This window comes from Narcine bancroftii, chromosome 2 (assembly GCF_036971445.1).
Source record: "Narcine bancroftii isolate sNarBan1 chromosome 2, sNarBan1.hap1, whole genome shotgun sequence".
Classification (NCBI taxonomy): Eukaryota; Metazoa; Chordata; class Chondrichthyes; order Torpediniformes; family Narcinidae; genus Narcine; species Narcine bancroftii.
The window spans coordinates 79998607-80017392 of NC_091470.1; the positions used below are offsets into that span (position 1 = coordinate 79998607).

At 38.0% G+C, this 18786-nt stretch overlaps 1 protein-coding gene and 1 long non-coding RNA gene across 6 annotated transcripts in view; one reads left to right on the forward strand and one right to left on the reverse strand.

Annotated features, from left to right (window-relative positions):
* Positions 1-18786, reverse strand: part of LOC138753800 (regulator of microtubule dynamics protein 3-like) — a 412426-nt gene that overhangs the window by 68131 nt on the left and 325509 nt on the right. For 4 of the 5 annotated variants that reach the window (XM_069917221.1, XM_069917222.1, XM_069917224.1 and 1 more), the window contains one exon: positions 474-551. The exons of the other annotated variant lie outside the window; for it this stretch is intronic. In XM_069917221.1, coding sequence (XP_069773322.1) covers positions 474-551 — 78 coding nt within the window. The remainder of the gene's footprint in view (positions 1-473; positions 552-18786) is intronic. 5 annotated transcript variants of the gene reach the window in all.
* Positions 1-18786, forward strand: part of LOC138753805 (uncharacterized) — a 163389-nt gene that overhangs the window by 19243 nt on the left and 125360 nt on the right. The gene's annotated exons all lie outside the window — the stretch shown is intronic.

Here is an 18786-nt window from a genome sequence, read left to right on the forward strand (position 1 = left end):
TATGTTGTTTCACCAATATCTTGTAAAGCTGAAGCATGATGTCCTAACTCTTGAACTCAATGCCTTGCCTGATGAAGACAAGCATGTCAAGAGCCTTCGTCACCACCCTGTACATTTGTGTCACCACTTTTAGGAAACTATGAATTTGGCTTTCTCTATTCTACAACACTCTCCAGGGCACTGCCATTTATTGCTTTAGTCTTGTCCTGGCTTAAATTAACAAAATGAATCTCTCTGCACTTGTCAGAGTTTAATTCCATTTGCCTTTCTCTGGCCCACTTTCCCAGTTAAATTTCGATGCTACTGTAATCTTAGATAACCTTCTTCTCTATGACTATATCGCTAATTTTGGTGTCATTTGCAATCTTTTGAACCATGCCAACTACATTTTCCAAATTATTAACCATGAAGTCACAGATTAAAATATTTTTACAGACAAGAAAGAGACAAAGAAATGTTATAAATACATTTACCTCATAGCACCATCTTCCCAACAAGTAGTATAAAGCAGGATCATAACTTTTCAGTTCAATGGCCTTATCAATATGCTCCTGGAAATACAATAAGGAGTGAGATAGTAAATTTATACAATGAGTTTAAGTTTATTTTTCATAAAATAAAGTGAGAAAGGTTCTTTTTTTTCAAACTTTATTTAAAGATTAATTAAAAATAACATACATCCAATAATCATCAAAAATTGATTTTACAAGATAAACCCAAAACCCACCCTCCCACCCTTTCAGCCAACTCCCTTAAGGGGAGCCAAAAATATAAATTATATATAAAAAAATTATAAATGTTGAGAACAATTCAAAGTCTATCTAAATGCATATATTTCAAATACGGAGACCATTTACTAACAAAAAGTGAAAAATTATCATGTAAATTATAAGTAATTTTTTCCATAACAATACAAGCTTTCAATTCATTATGCCAACGTAGTATATTAATCTCTGTATTGTCTTTCCAAGTTTTTTTTTTTTCTTTGGCTTGGCTTCGCGGACGAAGATTTATGGAGGGGGTAAAAAGTCCACGTCAGCTGCAGGCTCGTTTGTGGCTGACCAGTCCGATGCGGGACAGGCAGACACGATTGCAGCGGTTGCAAGGGAAAATTGGTTGGTTGGGGTTGGGTGTTGGGTTTTTCCTCCTTTGCCTTTTGTCAGTGAGGTGGGCTCTGCGGTCTTCTTCAAAGGAGGCTGCTGCCCGCCAAACTGTGAGGCGCCAAGATGCACGGTTTGAGGCGTTATCAGCCCACTGGCGGTGGTCAATGTGGCAGGCACCAAGAGATTTCTTTAGGCAGTCCTTGTACCTTTTCTTTGGTGCACCTCTGTCACGGTGGCCAGTGGAGAGCTCGCCATATAATACGATCTTGGGAAGGCCATGGTCCTCCATTCTGGAGACGTGACCCATCCAGCGCAGCTGGATCTTCAGCAGCGTGGACTCGATGCTGTCGACCTCTGCCATCTCGAGTACCTCGACGTTAGGGGTGTGAGCGCTCCAATGGATGTTGAGGATGGAGCGGAGACAACGCTGGTGGAAGCGTTCTAGGAGCCGTAGGTGGTGCCGGTAGAGGACCCATGATTCGGAGCCGAACAGGAGTGTGGGTATGACAACGGCTCTGTATACGCTTATCTTTGTGAGGTTTTTCAGTTGGTTGTTTTTCCAGACTCTTTTGTGTAGTCTTCCAAAGGCGCTATTTGCCTTGGCGAGTCTGTTGTCTATCTCATTGTCGATCCTTGCATCTGATGAAATGGTGCAGCCGAGATAGGTAAACTGGTTGACCGTTTTGAGTTTTGTGTGCCCGATGGAGATGTGGGGGGGGCTGGTAGTCATGGTGGGGAGCTGGCTGATGGAGGACCTCAGTTTTCTTCAGGCTGACTTCCAGGCCAAACATTTTGGCAGTTTCCGCAAAGCAGGACGTCAAGCGCTGAAGAGCTGGCTCTGAATGGGCAACTAAAGCGGCATCATCTGCAAAGAGTAGTTCACGGACAAGTTTCTCTTGTGTCTTGGTGTGAGCTTGCAGGCGCCTCAGATTGAAGAGACTGCCATCCGTGCGGTACCGGATGTAAACAAGTACTCGCAGCACATTTACATGCTACTGATAACACCAAACGTACAAAAGCAATTTGAATTTTATCCAAACCTAATCCCCTCAACGAAATCAAATTACCCAACAAAAAGATTGTTGGGTCTAATGGTAATGTTAAGTTATACAATTATACAATTTTTCCAAAACTACTTTAATTCCTTGCCAAAATGGTTGAACTTTAACACAAGTCCAAACAGTATGTAGAAAAGTTCCAATACATGAATCAGATCTAAAATATAAATCTGAATTACTAAACCCATACTTTTTCAGTTTCTCCAGAGTCAAATATAATTGATGTAAAAAATTATAATTAACCATTCCATATCTTACATTTGTCAATTTGATTACATTGTCCTGACACATATCCACCCAATCATCTTCAGGAAAAATAAACACTAAATAACTCTCCCATTTAAGTTTAGATTTTTCCCAATCCAGTTTATCCATATTATCTTGTAACAAATTGTACATAACTGAAATATAACCCTTCTTTGGTACAGAGGAAATTAAAGACTCAAATCTTGACAAAGTGGGTAAATTCATCTCTCTACCATAATTCTCCTTTACCAAGGCTCTAAATTGGTAATACACAAACAAAGAATTTACAGATATATCAAATCTCTCTCTCAATTGATTAAAAGAAAGAAGTTGTCCCTCTTCAAAACAATCCTGTATTGTCTTTATACCCTTAAAATCCCAACTCTTTAAATAATTATTAAACATTGATAAAGGGATAAGCTGATTATTATACAATGGAGTTAAAATTGATAATTTATCTTTTGATCCAAAAACCCTATTTTTTGAAATCCAGATCTTTAACAAATGTTTCAATACCGGCATATTATATTCCTTTAGCAAATTCAAGTTCCAACAAAATATTAATTAATGTATCTTATACTCAGAAATACAAGCCATTTCCACCTTGGCCCAGCTAGGAGGAGTATCTAAATCCATCAACCTGCTGATAAACTTCAACTGGGCTGCTTCATATTTTTGAAAATGTGGTAACTGAAATCCATCTAACGCATATTTCTATGCAAGTTTATACAATGCCACTCGAGCTAATTTACCTTTCCATAAAAACTCCCACACTACCTTATTTAAATCCTGAAAAAAACCTTTTGAAAGTAAACAAGGTATTGACTGAAATAAATATTGAATTCGAGGAAAAATATTTATTTTAATACCATTGACCCTTCCAATCAAAGTAAAGGGGGTAGATCTTTCCACTTAATCAAATCTGCTCTAATCTGTTTTAATATAGGTACATAATTTAACTGATATAATGACTGATAATTAACATCTACAAACACACCTAAATATTTAATTTTATTTGTCCACTTTAATTTTGTAATAATTTAAAATTTTGAATAATCTCCTATTCCAAATGGTAAAATTTCAATTTTATCCCAATTGTGAGAGATGGGAAAATTGACCTAAAATTATGAACATGGAAGAAACTAAAGTTCATCAGTAAAATGGCTGAAACCAGTTCAAACAGGATAAGTTTGGGGCTTAGGATGCAGGAAAGCAGAGTCAGCACGATTAACATAAGAATCTTCTATCCTTTGTGACAAGACCATAGGACTAAGATAAGGAATGGTAAGGTACAATAGAATGTAGGAAGTTGAGGTAGTCTGGATCAGATAAGGGTCTCCTAGCCCTGGACAGAAGTACCAAGTCATACATTTCTAATTAGCTAACCATACACAGATTTATACATATGAAATTAGCCAACCCTAGATAGAATGAGTCAACTCTGCATATCAAGAGACTGTAGCCCAGAGAATCAGGAAGGTGTGAATAAGGACAATGACATGAAGGGACACCGACAGGATACCCCCCCTGGTCCTCCAAGTGTACTGAAACTGCACGTAGGCAGGAAGAATTACCTATGCCAAACCCATCCAGGGGGCAGAAGAATGTAAGGGGGAGGGCATTCTGATACTGAAATTGACTGTATAAAAGTTGGGTGAGCCCCAGTATGTGTGTGTATTCCCAGGGTAAGGGGAAGCACCCAACTTTGCATTGTTGTAGTAATAAATGTTCTTTGTTCTCAATTTTTGTCTCGAGCAATTTCTTTAAAGGTACTTTAATTCCTAACAAATGGGGGTTCGTCCGGGATCACACTCCCTCCACTGACAGAGTACCCCGACGACGAGAGTAGGTGCACCCCGGCTGATTCAGCTGGACTCACGGGCGACGGGTGGCTGGTCAGTGGAAGAAGCGAGTGATATCCGAGAAGAGGCATTGAGAACAAACGGCGGAAGGACGCGCGCTAGAGCAGTACTGCCAGAACTCGGTAAGAGTATTTTACTTGTTCCTAAGTATGGGAATAGCGGGCAGTAGAGATGAGAGTCCTGACACAGGACGTGACCACCAGATAGCTACGTACAGCCCGCTTGGGATGATGTTATCTGAGTGGGGCACAGGAAAGACCCGCGGTAAAGACAAACTGACGACGGTCAGGTATTGTTGTAATGAATGGGTGGGATACCCGGTTAAAGGGAGCTCCGTGTACTGGCCAAAATTCGGATCCGAGGATGAATGGATGTGTGAAGTTTGAACTTATGGCTCTATCAAAACCAGCCAGACAATGTTGAGAGCAGGGAATATGCAGCCTGCTGGCTCAAGGGATCCATTGAACAGCTGGTTTTGAATGAGAAAGAATTCAGGAATAAGAGAGAGGAGGAACCTCTTGTCCCTGAACCACAGGGTTGGGATGTGTTACATTCCCTCCCTCCACCTTATGTTCCTCCTATGCCGGCTCCTATCTTTCCTTCCCCTCCTATGACCTACACTTCTGCACCTTCCCCACCTCCCCCACCACTAGAGAAGAGAGAAGAGAGCAGGAGTGGTATGATAACTTGCTCACAAAGCACTCGATTACCACCTCTGTTGGCAGGAGAGAGAGGTAACTTTAATTCAGAACAGCGTGAGACTCTTCAGGAAGAAAGGGCAGAACCCTTTGATTCATTTCCCAGGGAGCAGGAACCCAGACCTAATAAGCCAGAAACCAATTGGATGAGACCACTGCGGGAAGTTCCCATGGGAGAGGGTCTCGGTTTCGTAAATGTGCCCCTGACCAGTACTGAAGTGTGTAACTTTAAGAAAGAACTGACCTCCCTGATAGAAGATCCCCAGGGATGTGCCGAACAGTTAGACCAATTTTTGGGACCAAATATATATACAATATGGGGGTCTCGACATAGAATCCCCAGCAGGGGAACAATTGGTACTAACAGGTTTTGTTACCAACTCAGCCCCAGACATTAAGAAAAAATTACAAAAGACAGAAAATTGGCATGAGCAGGGAATAACCCAGCTTCTACAGATCACACAAAAAGCATTTGTCCAGACATCTGAGGATAAGCAGAAAGCAAAGGCTAACATTTTGATGCAAGCAGTTAAAGTAATAGTAGATGAGTAACATGGAAAAGGCAGGGACTGTGTGCCAGCTCCTGAATGTTGGGAGAAGTGCAGGGAGTGGGAGAGTAGAGACCAGAGATAATTTCATAAATCACGACTTCCCACTTCAGTCACTGACCAATATTGATTAAAATTCATGCTAAAAATTTAAATGTCATAAATGATCGTTTTTCAATACTGTAGAATTAGCGAATTTAACTACCAGTTAATTCCAATTTATGAAATAAATTGTATTTAAATGTGATTTTGCACAGGGAGTACCTGAGAGTTGAGTGATGTTATAACATTTGCAGGGAGAAATGTTTGCGCAAATAGGGTGAGTTCTATACATCTTAACTTTAAGTGTATGTGAGATAAAGAAAGGATCTGATGTGTAAAGTGGCTGGTTCAGCCAGTTGAAGCAGGAGTGTGCATGTCCCTTTAAGTGCACTGTGGCACTTGAAATTGAGGCTTCAGGCTCTTGTCTTGCAGTTAGAGGTATTTCTTCTACACATTCAGCAGTCAAGGTCCGTGAGTTTAAAGATCACCCACCTCTGGAGAATAAAGATACCTCTGGGGATTCCTATGGGGATTCCTATAAGTTTAATCATTCATTTCTCTGGTGCATTTTCCTCCGGAGTGAAATTAATGCCTCAGCACAATTTCTCTGTATTGCCGCTGTTATTTAATTCATGATAACTTTCCCCCATTCATCAGGTTTATATTTAAATCCAGTAGTGCGGAAGTTACATTGTAAATAATCACGGAGGTAAATCCTGCGCAACTGGATTCAGCTTAATGGAGAAATAAACCTGCGAACTGGTCTATGGTGCTGTGTGAGTACTGCAATAGGTGGAATATGATTTAAATTGGTGGCATTGTTCAGAACAATTGGGTGCATAAGAATAATAATATCATTAAGAACTCACAGATCTTGTACCAGATGCTATTCAGTACATCTTGACTTAAGGACTGGAGAAATTGGCATGTTAGAATGAGATTGGCATGGTACCAATATTTCTTGATTCAATAATGACTCCACAAGCTCCAGGATTCATGCAGCAGAACTTTTAAGTGGAATATAATAGAAACTAGCCTGTACTTAAATTATTGTGTGTGCAATCTTCATAAGAACATCTTTAATTTTTTTGGTGCCTGTTTTACAGACTGTTTTAAATAAGGCCAGCTCCTGTGAGCTGTGGCACAAGGCATTTTACTTAAGGCAGAACTAAAGGTTGAATATGTTTCAAGTTCTCTTGCAGGGGCTCTTGTGCTGCAATGTCTGTTATGTACTCACTCTAACAAATTGGAGGGTTGTGCCCCATACAGACAAGCAGCTCCAACTGCATTTTAATAAGGTCTAACATATTCAAAACCCATGCAAATATGGTTTGTGTTCCATTTTACAATTTTTACACTAACACAAAGGAAAGTCAGATTGTTATTCATTTTATTAAAATCTAGTGATTGGTTATATGTAAAAGCATGGCAAGAGGATCAACTAAAACCTGCCTGGGATGGTCCCTTCTGTGTACTTTTAATTACAGACACAGCAGTAAGAACAAGAGAGAAAGGCTGGACCCACATTCAAAGAATTAATGACAAAGTGCCATAATGTTACAATTTTATTCGTTTTTTTAATGGTTTATTCAGTTTTGTGTATTTTATTGCTGTTTTCAATGAGCTTTACATTTATCGTGGTTTATTCAGTTTTGTGTATTTTATTGCTGTTTTCAATGAGCTTTACATTTATCGTGGTTTATTCAGTTTTGTGTATTTTATTGCTGTTTTCAATGAGCTTTACATTTATCGTGGTTTATTCAGTTTTTGTGTATTTTATTGCTGTTTTCAATGAGCTTTACATTTATCGTGGTTTATTCAGTTTTGTGTATTTTATTGCTGTTTTCAATGAGCTTTACATTTATCGTGGTTTATTCAGTTTTGTGTATTTTATTGCTGTTTTCAATGAGCTTTACATTTATCGTGGTTTATTCAGTTTTTGTGTATTTTATTGCTGTTTTCAATGAGCTTTACATTTATCGTGGTTTATTCAGTTTTTGTGCATTTTATTGCTGTTTTCAATGAGCTTTACATTTATTGTGGTTTTATTCAGTTCTTCTTGCATTTTATTGCTGTTTTCAATGAGCTTTACATTTATTGTGGTTTTATTCAGTTCTTCTTGCATTTTATTGCTGTTTTCAATGAGCTTTACATTTATTGTGGTTTTATTCAGTTCTTCTTGCATTTTATTGCAGTTTTCAATGAGCTTTACATTTATTGTGGTTTTATTCAGTTCTTGCATTTTATTGCAGTTTTCAATGAGCTTTACATTTTTTGTGTTTTATTAAGTTCTTATTGTATTTTAATGAGCTTACATGTATTCTTCATTGTTGTTTACTAATTTCTTTGGAATATTGTTCGTTAATGTTTTAAGCCCCCCTGGAATAGGGGCAGCAGAGGTTACAATTCAGCTCCTTTAGAATGTAGACAGGGCATAGATTTAATGTATAGTCATAATGGGATATAAGGGATCCCAATACGGACCAGGGGAATTAAACAGCTTTAGTGGAGTACTCTCGATGTTTTAAGTACTTCTGGAGAAGGGGTAGCAGAGGTTACAGATTGTACTGTTTTACAGGCTAGAGAGGGCATAGAGGCAAGGTATTTAGAATACGGATCAGGGAAACACAGTGGGGATAGGCAGTCACACAGTGAGGCACCTGTGTACACAGACTAACCGCAAAACAAACAATGTACATTTCACACAAAGGGGGAAACTAACAAGCTAACCGCAAAACAAACAGACACTTCACACAACCACGAGACACATAATCCCCCACCTGGCTCTCTCTCTCTGATCATCCCTGAAGGGGAACACCTGTTTTCAGGGAGCTGCTGCTCATCTGGTGCTTATATAACGTGGAAAGGAGCGAAGTAGAGTGCAGGGTGTCAAAATCCTCACAAAGGACATTGGATTGTACATGTAGCAGAGAGAGAGAGAGTTGACACATATGCTAATGTACACAGACAGGCTGCAACTCACAAGTTCAATGAATGTTAGCAGACAAGCTGCAACACACAGTTAAATCACAAGAAACAATCCCCCCCCAGCTTGGTCTCTTTTCATCACCCCATGAAAGGGAGCACCAGTTTCCAACAACGTGAGCTGCTTGACACTTTAATATCAGGCTCCAAACAGCCTTCGGAGATCGGTGGCCCTAGGGTTCGGGGCTGAAGGGGACATCAGATACTAGCCACAATCAAACGGAACCGCCTGACTACTGCTACTCGTTCGCTGCTGAAGGCAGCGCTTCTCATAGACTGCGACTCGTTCGCTGCTGAAGGCAGCGCTTCTCATAGACTGCGACTCGTTCGCTGCTGAAGGCAGCGCTTCTCATAGACTGCGACTCGTTCGCTGCTGAAGGCAGCGCTTCTCATAGACTGCTACTCGTTCGCTGCTGAAGGCAGCGCCTCTCACAGACTTCGTCGGGACAACACTTAACAAAGGTCGTGTGCTTCAAAGACACTGCTTCCATATTTCAACGTATGGGATGGACTAGACTCTTTACTGAGAACTGGAGCCTGATACTCCAAACCCTAATAAGCAGCTGGACTCACTCCCCTGACCTTCATGGTGCTCCCCTACCTAAAGACTTTACACAGACATTACAATTCGGTTATTGACCAGCTGGGTAAAACTACACCTTACACTTGAAAGATCAGTGTTACTGATCTAAAAGAAAAGTGAGGAAGGGGGGGGGGGGGATCAGTCACACTGACACTAGTAACCAAAGATCAGTAACACTGATCATGGTGAAAGATCAGTATTACTGATCTAAAAGAAAAGTGAGGATTGTGAGAGATGGGAAAATTGACCTAAAATTATGAACATGGAAGAAACTAAAGTTCATCAGTAAAATGGCTGAAACCAGTTCAAACAGGATAAGTTTGGGGCTTAGGATGCAGGAAAGCAGAGTCAGCACGATTAACATAAGAATCTTCTATCCTTTGTGACAAGACCATAGGACTAAGATAAGGAATGGTAAGGTACAATAGAATGTAGGAAGTTGAGGTAGTCTGGATCAGATAAGGGTCTCCTAGCCCTGGACAGAAGTACCAAGTCATACATTTCTAATTAGCTAACCATACACAGATTTATACATATGAAATTAGCCAACCCTAGATAGAATGAGTCAACTCTGCATATCAAGAGACTGTAGCCCAGAGAATCAGGAAGGTGTGAATAAGGACAATGACATGAAGGGACACCGACAGGATACCCCCCCTGGTCCTCCAAGTGTACTGAAACTGCACGTAGGCAGGAAGAATTACCTATGCCAAACCCATCCAGGGGGCAGAAGAATGTAAGGGGGAGGGCATTCTGATACTGAAATTGACTGTATAAAAGTTGGGTGAGCCCCAGTATGTGTGTGTATTCCCAGGGTAAGGGGAAGCACCCAACTTTGCATTGTTGTAGTAATAAATGTTCTTTGTTCTCAATTTTTGTCTCGAGCAATTTCTTTAAAGGTACTTTAATTCCTAACACAATTAACTTTATATCCTGACAATTCTTCAAATTTCGACAAATACTCTTGTAACTGCTTCAATGACCATTCTGGTTCTGTCAAATATATCAATACATAATCTGCAAATAAATTAATCATATTCTTCATTCATAGCCTTCATCCCTCTAATTTCATCATTTTGCTTAATAGTCCAATAGCCAACACAAATAAGGCAGGTGACAATGGGCAGCCCTGCCAAGTTGAATGAGTCAACCTAAATGGTAAAGAAATCTGACCATTTGTCACCACCCTAGCAATCGGGTTCGTATATAAAGTTTTAACCCAACTAATAAAAAGAGGGCCGAATTTAAACTTTTCTAACACCTTAAATAAAAAATCCCATTCAACCCTATCAAAAGCCTTTTCTGCATCTAATGCAACCCCCATAGGATGGTTAGGCTGTTTCCAGTATGCATTGACCAAAGTAATTAATTGAAGAATATAATCAGATGCATTTCTATTCTTAATAAAACCTGTTTGATCAGTATGTATCAGCTTTGGTAAGTATGTAGCAAGTCTATTAGCTAGTACCATAGCTATTATTTTATAATTTATATTTAATAAAGAAATAAGTCTATATGAAGACACTTTTAATGGATCTCTATCTTTTTTTTGGAATAACAGTTATTAAAGCACTTGAACAAGATTCTGGCAACTTCTGTTCTTCAGTATCTTGTTTTAACACATCTCTGAATATACTAGATAAATCATCATAAAAAAATTTATAAAATTCCACAGGAATTTCCATTTGGCATTTCCTGTATAGCTTCCTTGATTTCAAAATCTGTAAACGGAAATTCCAATTCCTGAATATTTTTCTCATCTAATACCGGTAACTTCAATTTAGATAAATAAGATCCAAGAGAACCATTATCCCGCTTCCCCTCAGAAGTATATAATTTTTGATAAAATGAATAAAACTGGTCATTAATTTCCTGAGGCTTATAGGTAATTATTGAATTCTTTTTAACAGCATTAATAGTCCGAGATGCCTGTTCAGTTTTCAATTGCCAAGCAAATACCTTAAGAGCCCTTTCTCCCAACTCATAATAACGTTGTTTAGTTCGATTAATTAAATGCTCAAACAGATAAGTTTGTAAAGTATTATGGCGTAATTTCAATTTTGGTAATGCAGCTTTTTTGTCTTCAATCACATACTTATGAAAATCTTTCTCTAACTCAGCAATCTGATTTTCCAACATTAAACTTTCTGCCATAAATTGTTTCTTAACTTTCATAGAATAACTAATAACCTGTCCCCTCAAATAAGCTTTTAATGCATCCCATACTACAAAATGACTATCCACAGAATTAAAATTCTCAGTCAAGAATAAAGAGATATGCTCTTTAACAAAAATAACAAACTCTGTTTTTTTCAATAACATTGCATTAAACCTCCATCTATATGACGAACATACCACTTCTGAACTTTCACAAGAAAAAATAATAATGAGTGGTCAGATAGAACTCTACTTATATGTTCAGCTTGCAATACTCTACCCTGAAGGTGTGCTGACACCAAAAAAAATCAATCCTAGAAAACAAATCATGTTGTGATGAATAAAAAGAAAAATCTTTCTCTGTAAGATTAACCTTTCTCCAAATATCTACCAGATTTAAATCTTTCATCGACACTTTAATCACAATTAAAATCATCCCCAACTAAAATATTCTCATTAGCTTGAGTTAACAATAAAAAAGCTTCTGAAATAAACTGCTCATCATCTACAATAGGTGCATAAAGATTAAGCAATTCAAATGACAAATTTTTATGAATCAAAATCGCCACCCCTCTTGCCTTAGAATTAAAAGAAGAAAAAAAAAACACATGTCCAATTTTTTCAATTTCAAATGTTGCTTTTTGGTCAAATGTGTTTTTTGTAAAAAGGCAATATCAATTTTCATTTTTTTAATATAAGCCTCTTTCGCTTAATTGGATTATTTAATCCCTGAACATTAAAAGTTGCAAAATTCAAAGTAGACATTTTTACTAACTACTAATATATTTACACTCGATAAAATAATGCTCCCCTTTATAATTCTTCAAAAACACAAAAAAACACAAAACCCACCCCTCAATAAACAACTTTTAAAAAAAAAACACAAACCCCCCCCCCCAAAAAAAAATACCACCCAAAAGTAGTAACACCCTAAAAATCTGGGTGTGATAAACCCACTAGTAGCAGATGACAGTCAAAGCTTTCAGTGACATCCACTCCCCCAGCCAGATACATATTCATTATGTAATTAAGAACAATGAAATATAGTAAATATATTCAACCCAATGATTCCAAGCCCAATGATTTTTCTGGATCTTCAATGTCAAGAAGACCATGTCAGCTCTTCTTTCTTTCCATTCTTACCATTGTTTCCAAACCCATTCCCGTTCCCATTTCCATTTCTGTTTACCCTCCTCTTAGGAGACGATGGTGAAGACCGCCTATTTCTTTGCAATTCTGGCAATAAATTAGCAAAAATCAAGGCATCATGATCATTCTTAAAAAACTGAGATTGAAAGTTTCCATAAAAAACCTTCAAAATTGCAGGATAACGAAAAGCAAACTTATAGCTCTTTTGCCATAAGACATCTTTAGCTGAATAAAATTCCCGTCACCTTCTAATCACCTCTTGACTCAAATCAGCATAAAAAAACCCCACTGCCATCCAGGTATGGTACCCGCCCATTTCACATTCCTGGTGAGCTGCTTTCCGCGGAGTTCATTTTCATTTGGCAGGGCCTGACTGTGGCACCTCTGCAGCAACCGTACGAGGGGCTGTAAATGGTTATACAGCATTCTGGCTCGACATTCATGCTGGACTTGGGTGGCAGGCATGAGCTTTTTACCATGGACAGGCTGAAGCTAGTGCACCTCGATCCCACTGAGCCCATGGTCGTTGCCCAGCCCAAGAAGCGAGGCTGCCCAGCAAAAAAAGGACATTGGTGCCGGTTCTGGGTGGGGGGTGGCTGTGTGGCGGCTCACCACAAGGCAGGTGGACCAGTCCCGCTTGTAAGTCACGCGGTGGGGCAGCCGGCCAAAATGGCGCCGACGGGGGTTTCCCTTCCAGCTTGGGGTTCAGAAAACCGCGCTTGGGGACCATGTGATGCCCAGGTGACGTCAGCGCCCTCCAGCGCAGTTCTCAGCCAGGTCTGGGCTGGGAGTATAGTGCAGCCCAGCAACCTGCAATAAACTAGTCTGTTCACTGAGCTCAACCCGTCTGGTTGCATGTGTTATTGCAGGAGCAGTGTAGCCGCCGCTACACAACAATAAATACAAGACGGTACAAATAGAATAATTTAACTGGATCAAAAGGAAAAATATCTCCAAAAATGCCCTTGACACAAAATAGATTCATTCCTTTAACAATGAATAATAAAATTCTACATGAATGGTCCCATAAAAGGGAGAAAAATGTGTGTAAGATTGTTATTTGCAACTAATGTTATTTGAACAGTTAAAAAATAAATATAATCTTAATAATACAATCTTCTGCTTCTTTCAATTAAGAGTTTTCTTTAAAGAGATGAATTAGGACCAACCATAATGCTACCAAAGTGCAGTGAAATGGAGATTATGATTCAAAAGGGGAACACAAGAGAATTTACATCTGCAATGTATTCCTTACTTCAGTCGGGCACTCCTAAGTGGGAGTTATATAAATCAAGTCAAAGATAGGTATCAGACTTGAATATTTGTATTGCTGACAAGAACTGGTCTGACTTGTCAAGACTATATGACAAATATAATTAACAAGATAATAAATTGGTGCAATCTATAATTTTTGCATCAGCTATATCTTACCCCACAGAAATTACATAAATTAAATTCCAATATATTGGATATATGTTTTAGATGCGGTGAAGAAATGGGAATATTTTTACGTTCCACCTGGTCATGCTCTGAAGTGAAACCTTTTTGAAAAAAATTAAGCATTTTGTTAGATCAAATTATTGGGAAACAATTACCACAAAGTCCAGAATTGTTTCTTGATATAAAATCCAGAATGTCCACATATCAATTAGAATTTCTTAAAATTGCATTGGCGGTAGCCAATTGCGGCTACTTGGAAATCTGATTTCCCCTCTGGATATAACATAATGGAATGTGGAAATACATAGTTGTGTTCCCCTGGAGAAAATAACTTACAATTTAAGGAAGAAGGATAACATGTTTTTGCAGGTATGGCAGCCATATTTGCAGAATGCAGAGTTGAATATTTAGGGATACTTATTCTGTTCTTGAGTTCTATGTCCTTGTTCTTTCCCCTATTAGAAATCTAGCTAAGATAAGGAATTAGACCTTATGAACTGGTTACCGGACTCCATCAGTTCATTTCTCTTTTTTCCTATCTTCCTTCTTTTTCTTTTCTTTATTTCCAGGTTTTGTTTGGAGGTGGAGGGAAATGGGATTGTTTGGAGATATGGACAACTTGTAGCATTATTTTTTTTCATTTCAATTTATGTGCTTAACTAATTATTATTTTGGATGCATATTGTCCACAAAATTAAAATAAAATATTGGAAAAAAAGAGGTCTCCACCTCATTCTTTGTCTTGAAAAATTGCCGACTACCTTCCGCTATGTCAATCCTTAGAGTCTTGGGGTATATCATTGAGTATTTCAAGTTTTTAAAACACAATTGTCTTTCTACAGCTTCAAACTCCTTTCTTTGGTTAATCAAAGTAGGACTAAAATCTTGAAAAAAATAGCACTTTTTAATTGTCAATCTTTATTTTGCTAAGAGTATTTATATGTTGCTCCCAGAATAGTCTCCTGTTCCTGGTAACTCAAATGTCTTACCAGAGCTGGTTGTGGTCGCGGATCGCCGACTCTTCTGGGTTCAAGAGTCTGGTGAGCCCTTTTGATATGTAATTTTTCTCTAAATTTGTCTTCTCCCAGTACTTGTGGGATCCATGTTTCAAAGAAATTCACCAGATCTCTCCCTCGATTCCTTCTTTCAGTCCAATAATTCAAATATTGCTAAAATTCTCCACATGGTCAATCTTATCCAGGAGACCTTGTCTGTCCAACTCCCATCTTTTTCCATAGCTTTTAGCTTATCTTCTGTATTTCTACTTGGGTCATTCTTTGCATTAAATCTCCAATGATTTCTTTAATTTTAGTCATCCTCTCAGACATCTCTCTCATTACAATGATGCCTGGAAATTGATTACTCAAATTATCTATTTTTCAAGGTTATTACTTAGTTCTTGTCCTGACTCCCAGCTCTGCCGGGTCTGCCAGTTTTGAGGCCATTCTTATGCCATTCCCTTTCGGACATTTGCTTGATGATCCTGGCTGAGTAGAAACTTCCTTGGCTTTTGTTTTTTGCTGCTTTGGTCTCTTGGTATTTGCTTTATCTATTTTTCATGAAAAAAATTCTTGATTTTGAGATCTTAACTTTTTTTATACTCTTCATGGAGAGCTCAACAAAAACAGGTCTAAGTCCTTCGCAAGGCCTTGCCCACAAGGAGCAGGTAGTGTTTTTTTTTTAAATTTTTTATTTTTCACACCATAAATCACATTAACCATGGTACACACTTTTTCCTTTTCACACATATACAGTGCCATTTTCTCCCCCCCCCCTCCTCCCATCCCACCCTCCCTACCTCCCCCCTCCCGTGCATTTAAGGTATAAAATCTAGGATACATTAAACCAGTCAGACAATGTTGTCATTCAATAAAAATACACCAGAAATTCTACTGAGTCCATTCTTTTCATTTCCTTTTCCTTCCGTTAACTTAGGTAATGATTGTCCCCGGTAGGTTTTCGCTATTGTATTTAATGTAAGGCTCCCATATTTCTTCGAATATTTCAATATTATTTCTTAAACTATATGTTATTTTTTCTAATGGAATACATTTATTCATTTCTATATACCATTGTTGTATTTTCAAATTATCTTCCAATTTCCAGGTTGACATAATACATTTTTTTGCTACGGCTAGAGCTATCTTAACAAATATTTTTTGTGCATCCTCCAAATCAATTCCAAATTCTTTGTTTTTTATGTTACTTAGGAGGAAGATCTCTGGATTCTTTGGTATATTGTTTTCTGTTATTTTATTTAATATCTGATTTAGATCTTCCCAAAATTTTTCTACTTTCTCACATGTCCAGATTATATGAATTGTTGTTCCCATTTCTTTTTTACATCGAAAACATCTATCAGATACTGTTGGGTCCCATTTATTTAACTTTTGAGGTGTAATGTATAGCCTGTGTATCCAGTTATATTGTATCATACGTAACCTCGTATTTATTGTATTTCTCATCGTTCCGGAGCATAACTTCTCCCATGTTTCCTTTTTTATCTTTAAACATAACATAACATATAACATAACAATTACAGCACGGAAACAGGCCATTAGGCCCTTCTAGTCCGCACCGAACCAAACACCCCTTTCTAGTCCCACCTCCCTGCACAATGCCCATAACCCTCCATCTTCTTCTCATCCATATACCTGTCCAACCTTTTCTTAAATAATACAATTGACTCCGCCGCCACTATTTCTCCCGGAAGATCATTCCACACAGCTACCACTCTCTGAGTAAAGAAGTTCCCCCTCATGTTACCTCTAAACCTCTGCCCCTTAATTCTTAACTCATGTCCTCTTGTTTTAAACTTTCCTCCTCTTAACGGAAATAGTCTATCCACATCCATTTTGTCTATCCCTTTCATAATCTTAAATACTTCTATCAAATCCCCTCTCAACCTCCTACGCTCCAAAGAATAAAGACCCAATCTGTCCAATCTCTCCCCATACTCCAGATGCATAAACCCAGGCAACATTCTGGTAAACCTTCTCTGCACTCTCTCCACTCTGTTTATATCCTTCCTATAATTAGGCGACCAGAACTGCACACAGAACTCCAAATTAGGCCGCACCAACGTCTTATACAATCTCAACATCACCTCCCAACTCCTATATTCCATGCAATGATTGATAAAGGCCAGCATACTAAAAGCCTTCTTCACCACCCTATTCACGTGAGTTTCTACCTTCAGGGAACGATGTACCGTTACTCCTAAATCTTTCTGCTCTTCTGTATTCCTCAATACTCTCCCATTTACCACATATGTCCTATTCTGATTCTTCTTACCAAAATGAAGCACCTCACACTTATCAGCATTAAATTCCATCTGCCATTTTTCAGCCCACTTTTCTAAGCAGCCCAAATCGCTCTGCAATCCTTGAAAACCTTTTTCATTATCCACTATTCCACCTATCTTAGTATCGTCTGCATATTTACTAATCCAATTCACCACCCCATCATCTAGATCATTAATGTATATAACGAACAACAATGGGCCCAATACAGATCCTTGAGGCACACCACTGGTCACCGGCCTCCAACCTGACAGACAATTATCCACTACCACTCTCTGGCCTCTCCCTTTCAGCCAATATTCAATCCATTTGACTATCTCAAAATTTATACCTAAAGACTGCACCTTCCTAACTAACCTTCCATGTGGTACCTTATCGAAGGCCTTACTGAAGTCCATATAGACAACATCCACTGCGCTACCCTCATCCACATTCCTAGTCACCTCTTCAAAAAATTCAATCAGATTGGTCAAACATGACCTTCCTCCCACAAATCCATGTTGAGTGCTCCTTATATTTAAATCTTGTTCCCATTTTTGTTTAGTTTTACCATTTGTTTCCTCATTCCCCTTTTCTTGCAGTTTAATATACATATTTGTAATAAATCTTTTGATTATCATTGTATCTGTAATCACATATTCAAGGTTACTTCCCTCTGGCAAACTCAAACTGCTTCCTAATTTATCCTTCAAGTAGGATCTCAATTGGTAATATGCCAGCGCTGTATCTTGAGTTATATTGTACTTATCTTTCATTTGTTCAAAGGAAAAGAATCTATTTCCTGAAAAACAATTTTCTATTCTTTTAATCCCTTTTTTTTCCCATTCTCTAAAGGAAAGGTTATCTATTGAAAAAGGGAGTAACTTGTTTTGCGTCAATATTAGTTTTGGTAATTGATAATTTGTTTTATTTCTTTCTACATGAATCTTCTTCCAAATATTGAGGAGATGATGTAATACTGGAGAACTTCTATGTTGTACCAATTTTTCATCCCATTTATATAATATGTGTTCAGGTATCTTTTCCCCTATTTTATCTAATTCTAATCTTGTCCAATCTGGCTTTTCCCTTGTTTGATAAAAATCTGATAGGTATTTTAATTGTGCGGCTCTATAATAATTTTTAAAGTTTGGCAGTTGTAAGCCTCCTTGTTTATACCATTCTGTTAATTTATCTAGTGCTATCCTCGGTTTCCCCCCTCTCCATAAAAATTTCCTTATTATTTTCTTTAACTCCTTGAAGAATTTCTCTGTCAGTTGTATTGGCAATGCCTGAAATAAGTATAATATCCTTGGAAAAATGTTCATTTTAATACAGTTTATCCTTCCTATTAGTGTTAGTGGTAAATCTTTCCAATGCTCTAAATCGTCCTGTAATTTTTTCATTAGTGGATAATAATTGAGTTTATATAGTTGGCCGAGATTTTTGTTTATTTGTACACCTAGGTATCTTATTGCTTGCATTTGCCATCTAAATGGTGATTCCTTCTTAAATTTTGAGAAATCCGCATTATTCATAGGCATTGCTTCATTTTTATTTATGTTTATCTTGTAACCCGACACTTCTCCATATTCCTTCAATTTCTTATATAATTCTTTTATTGATAGTTCTGG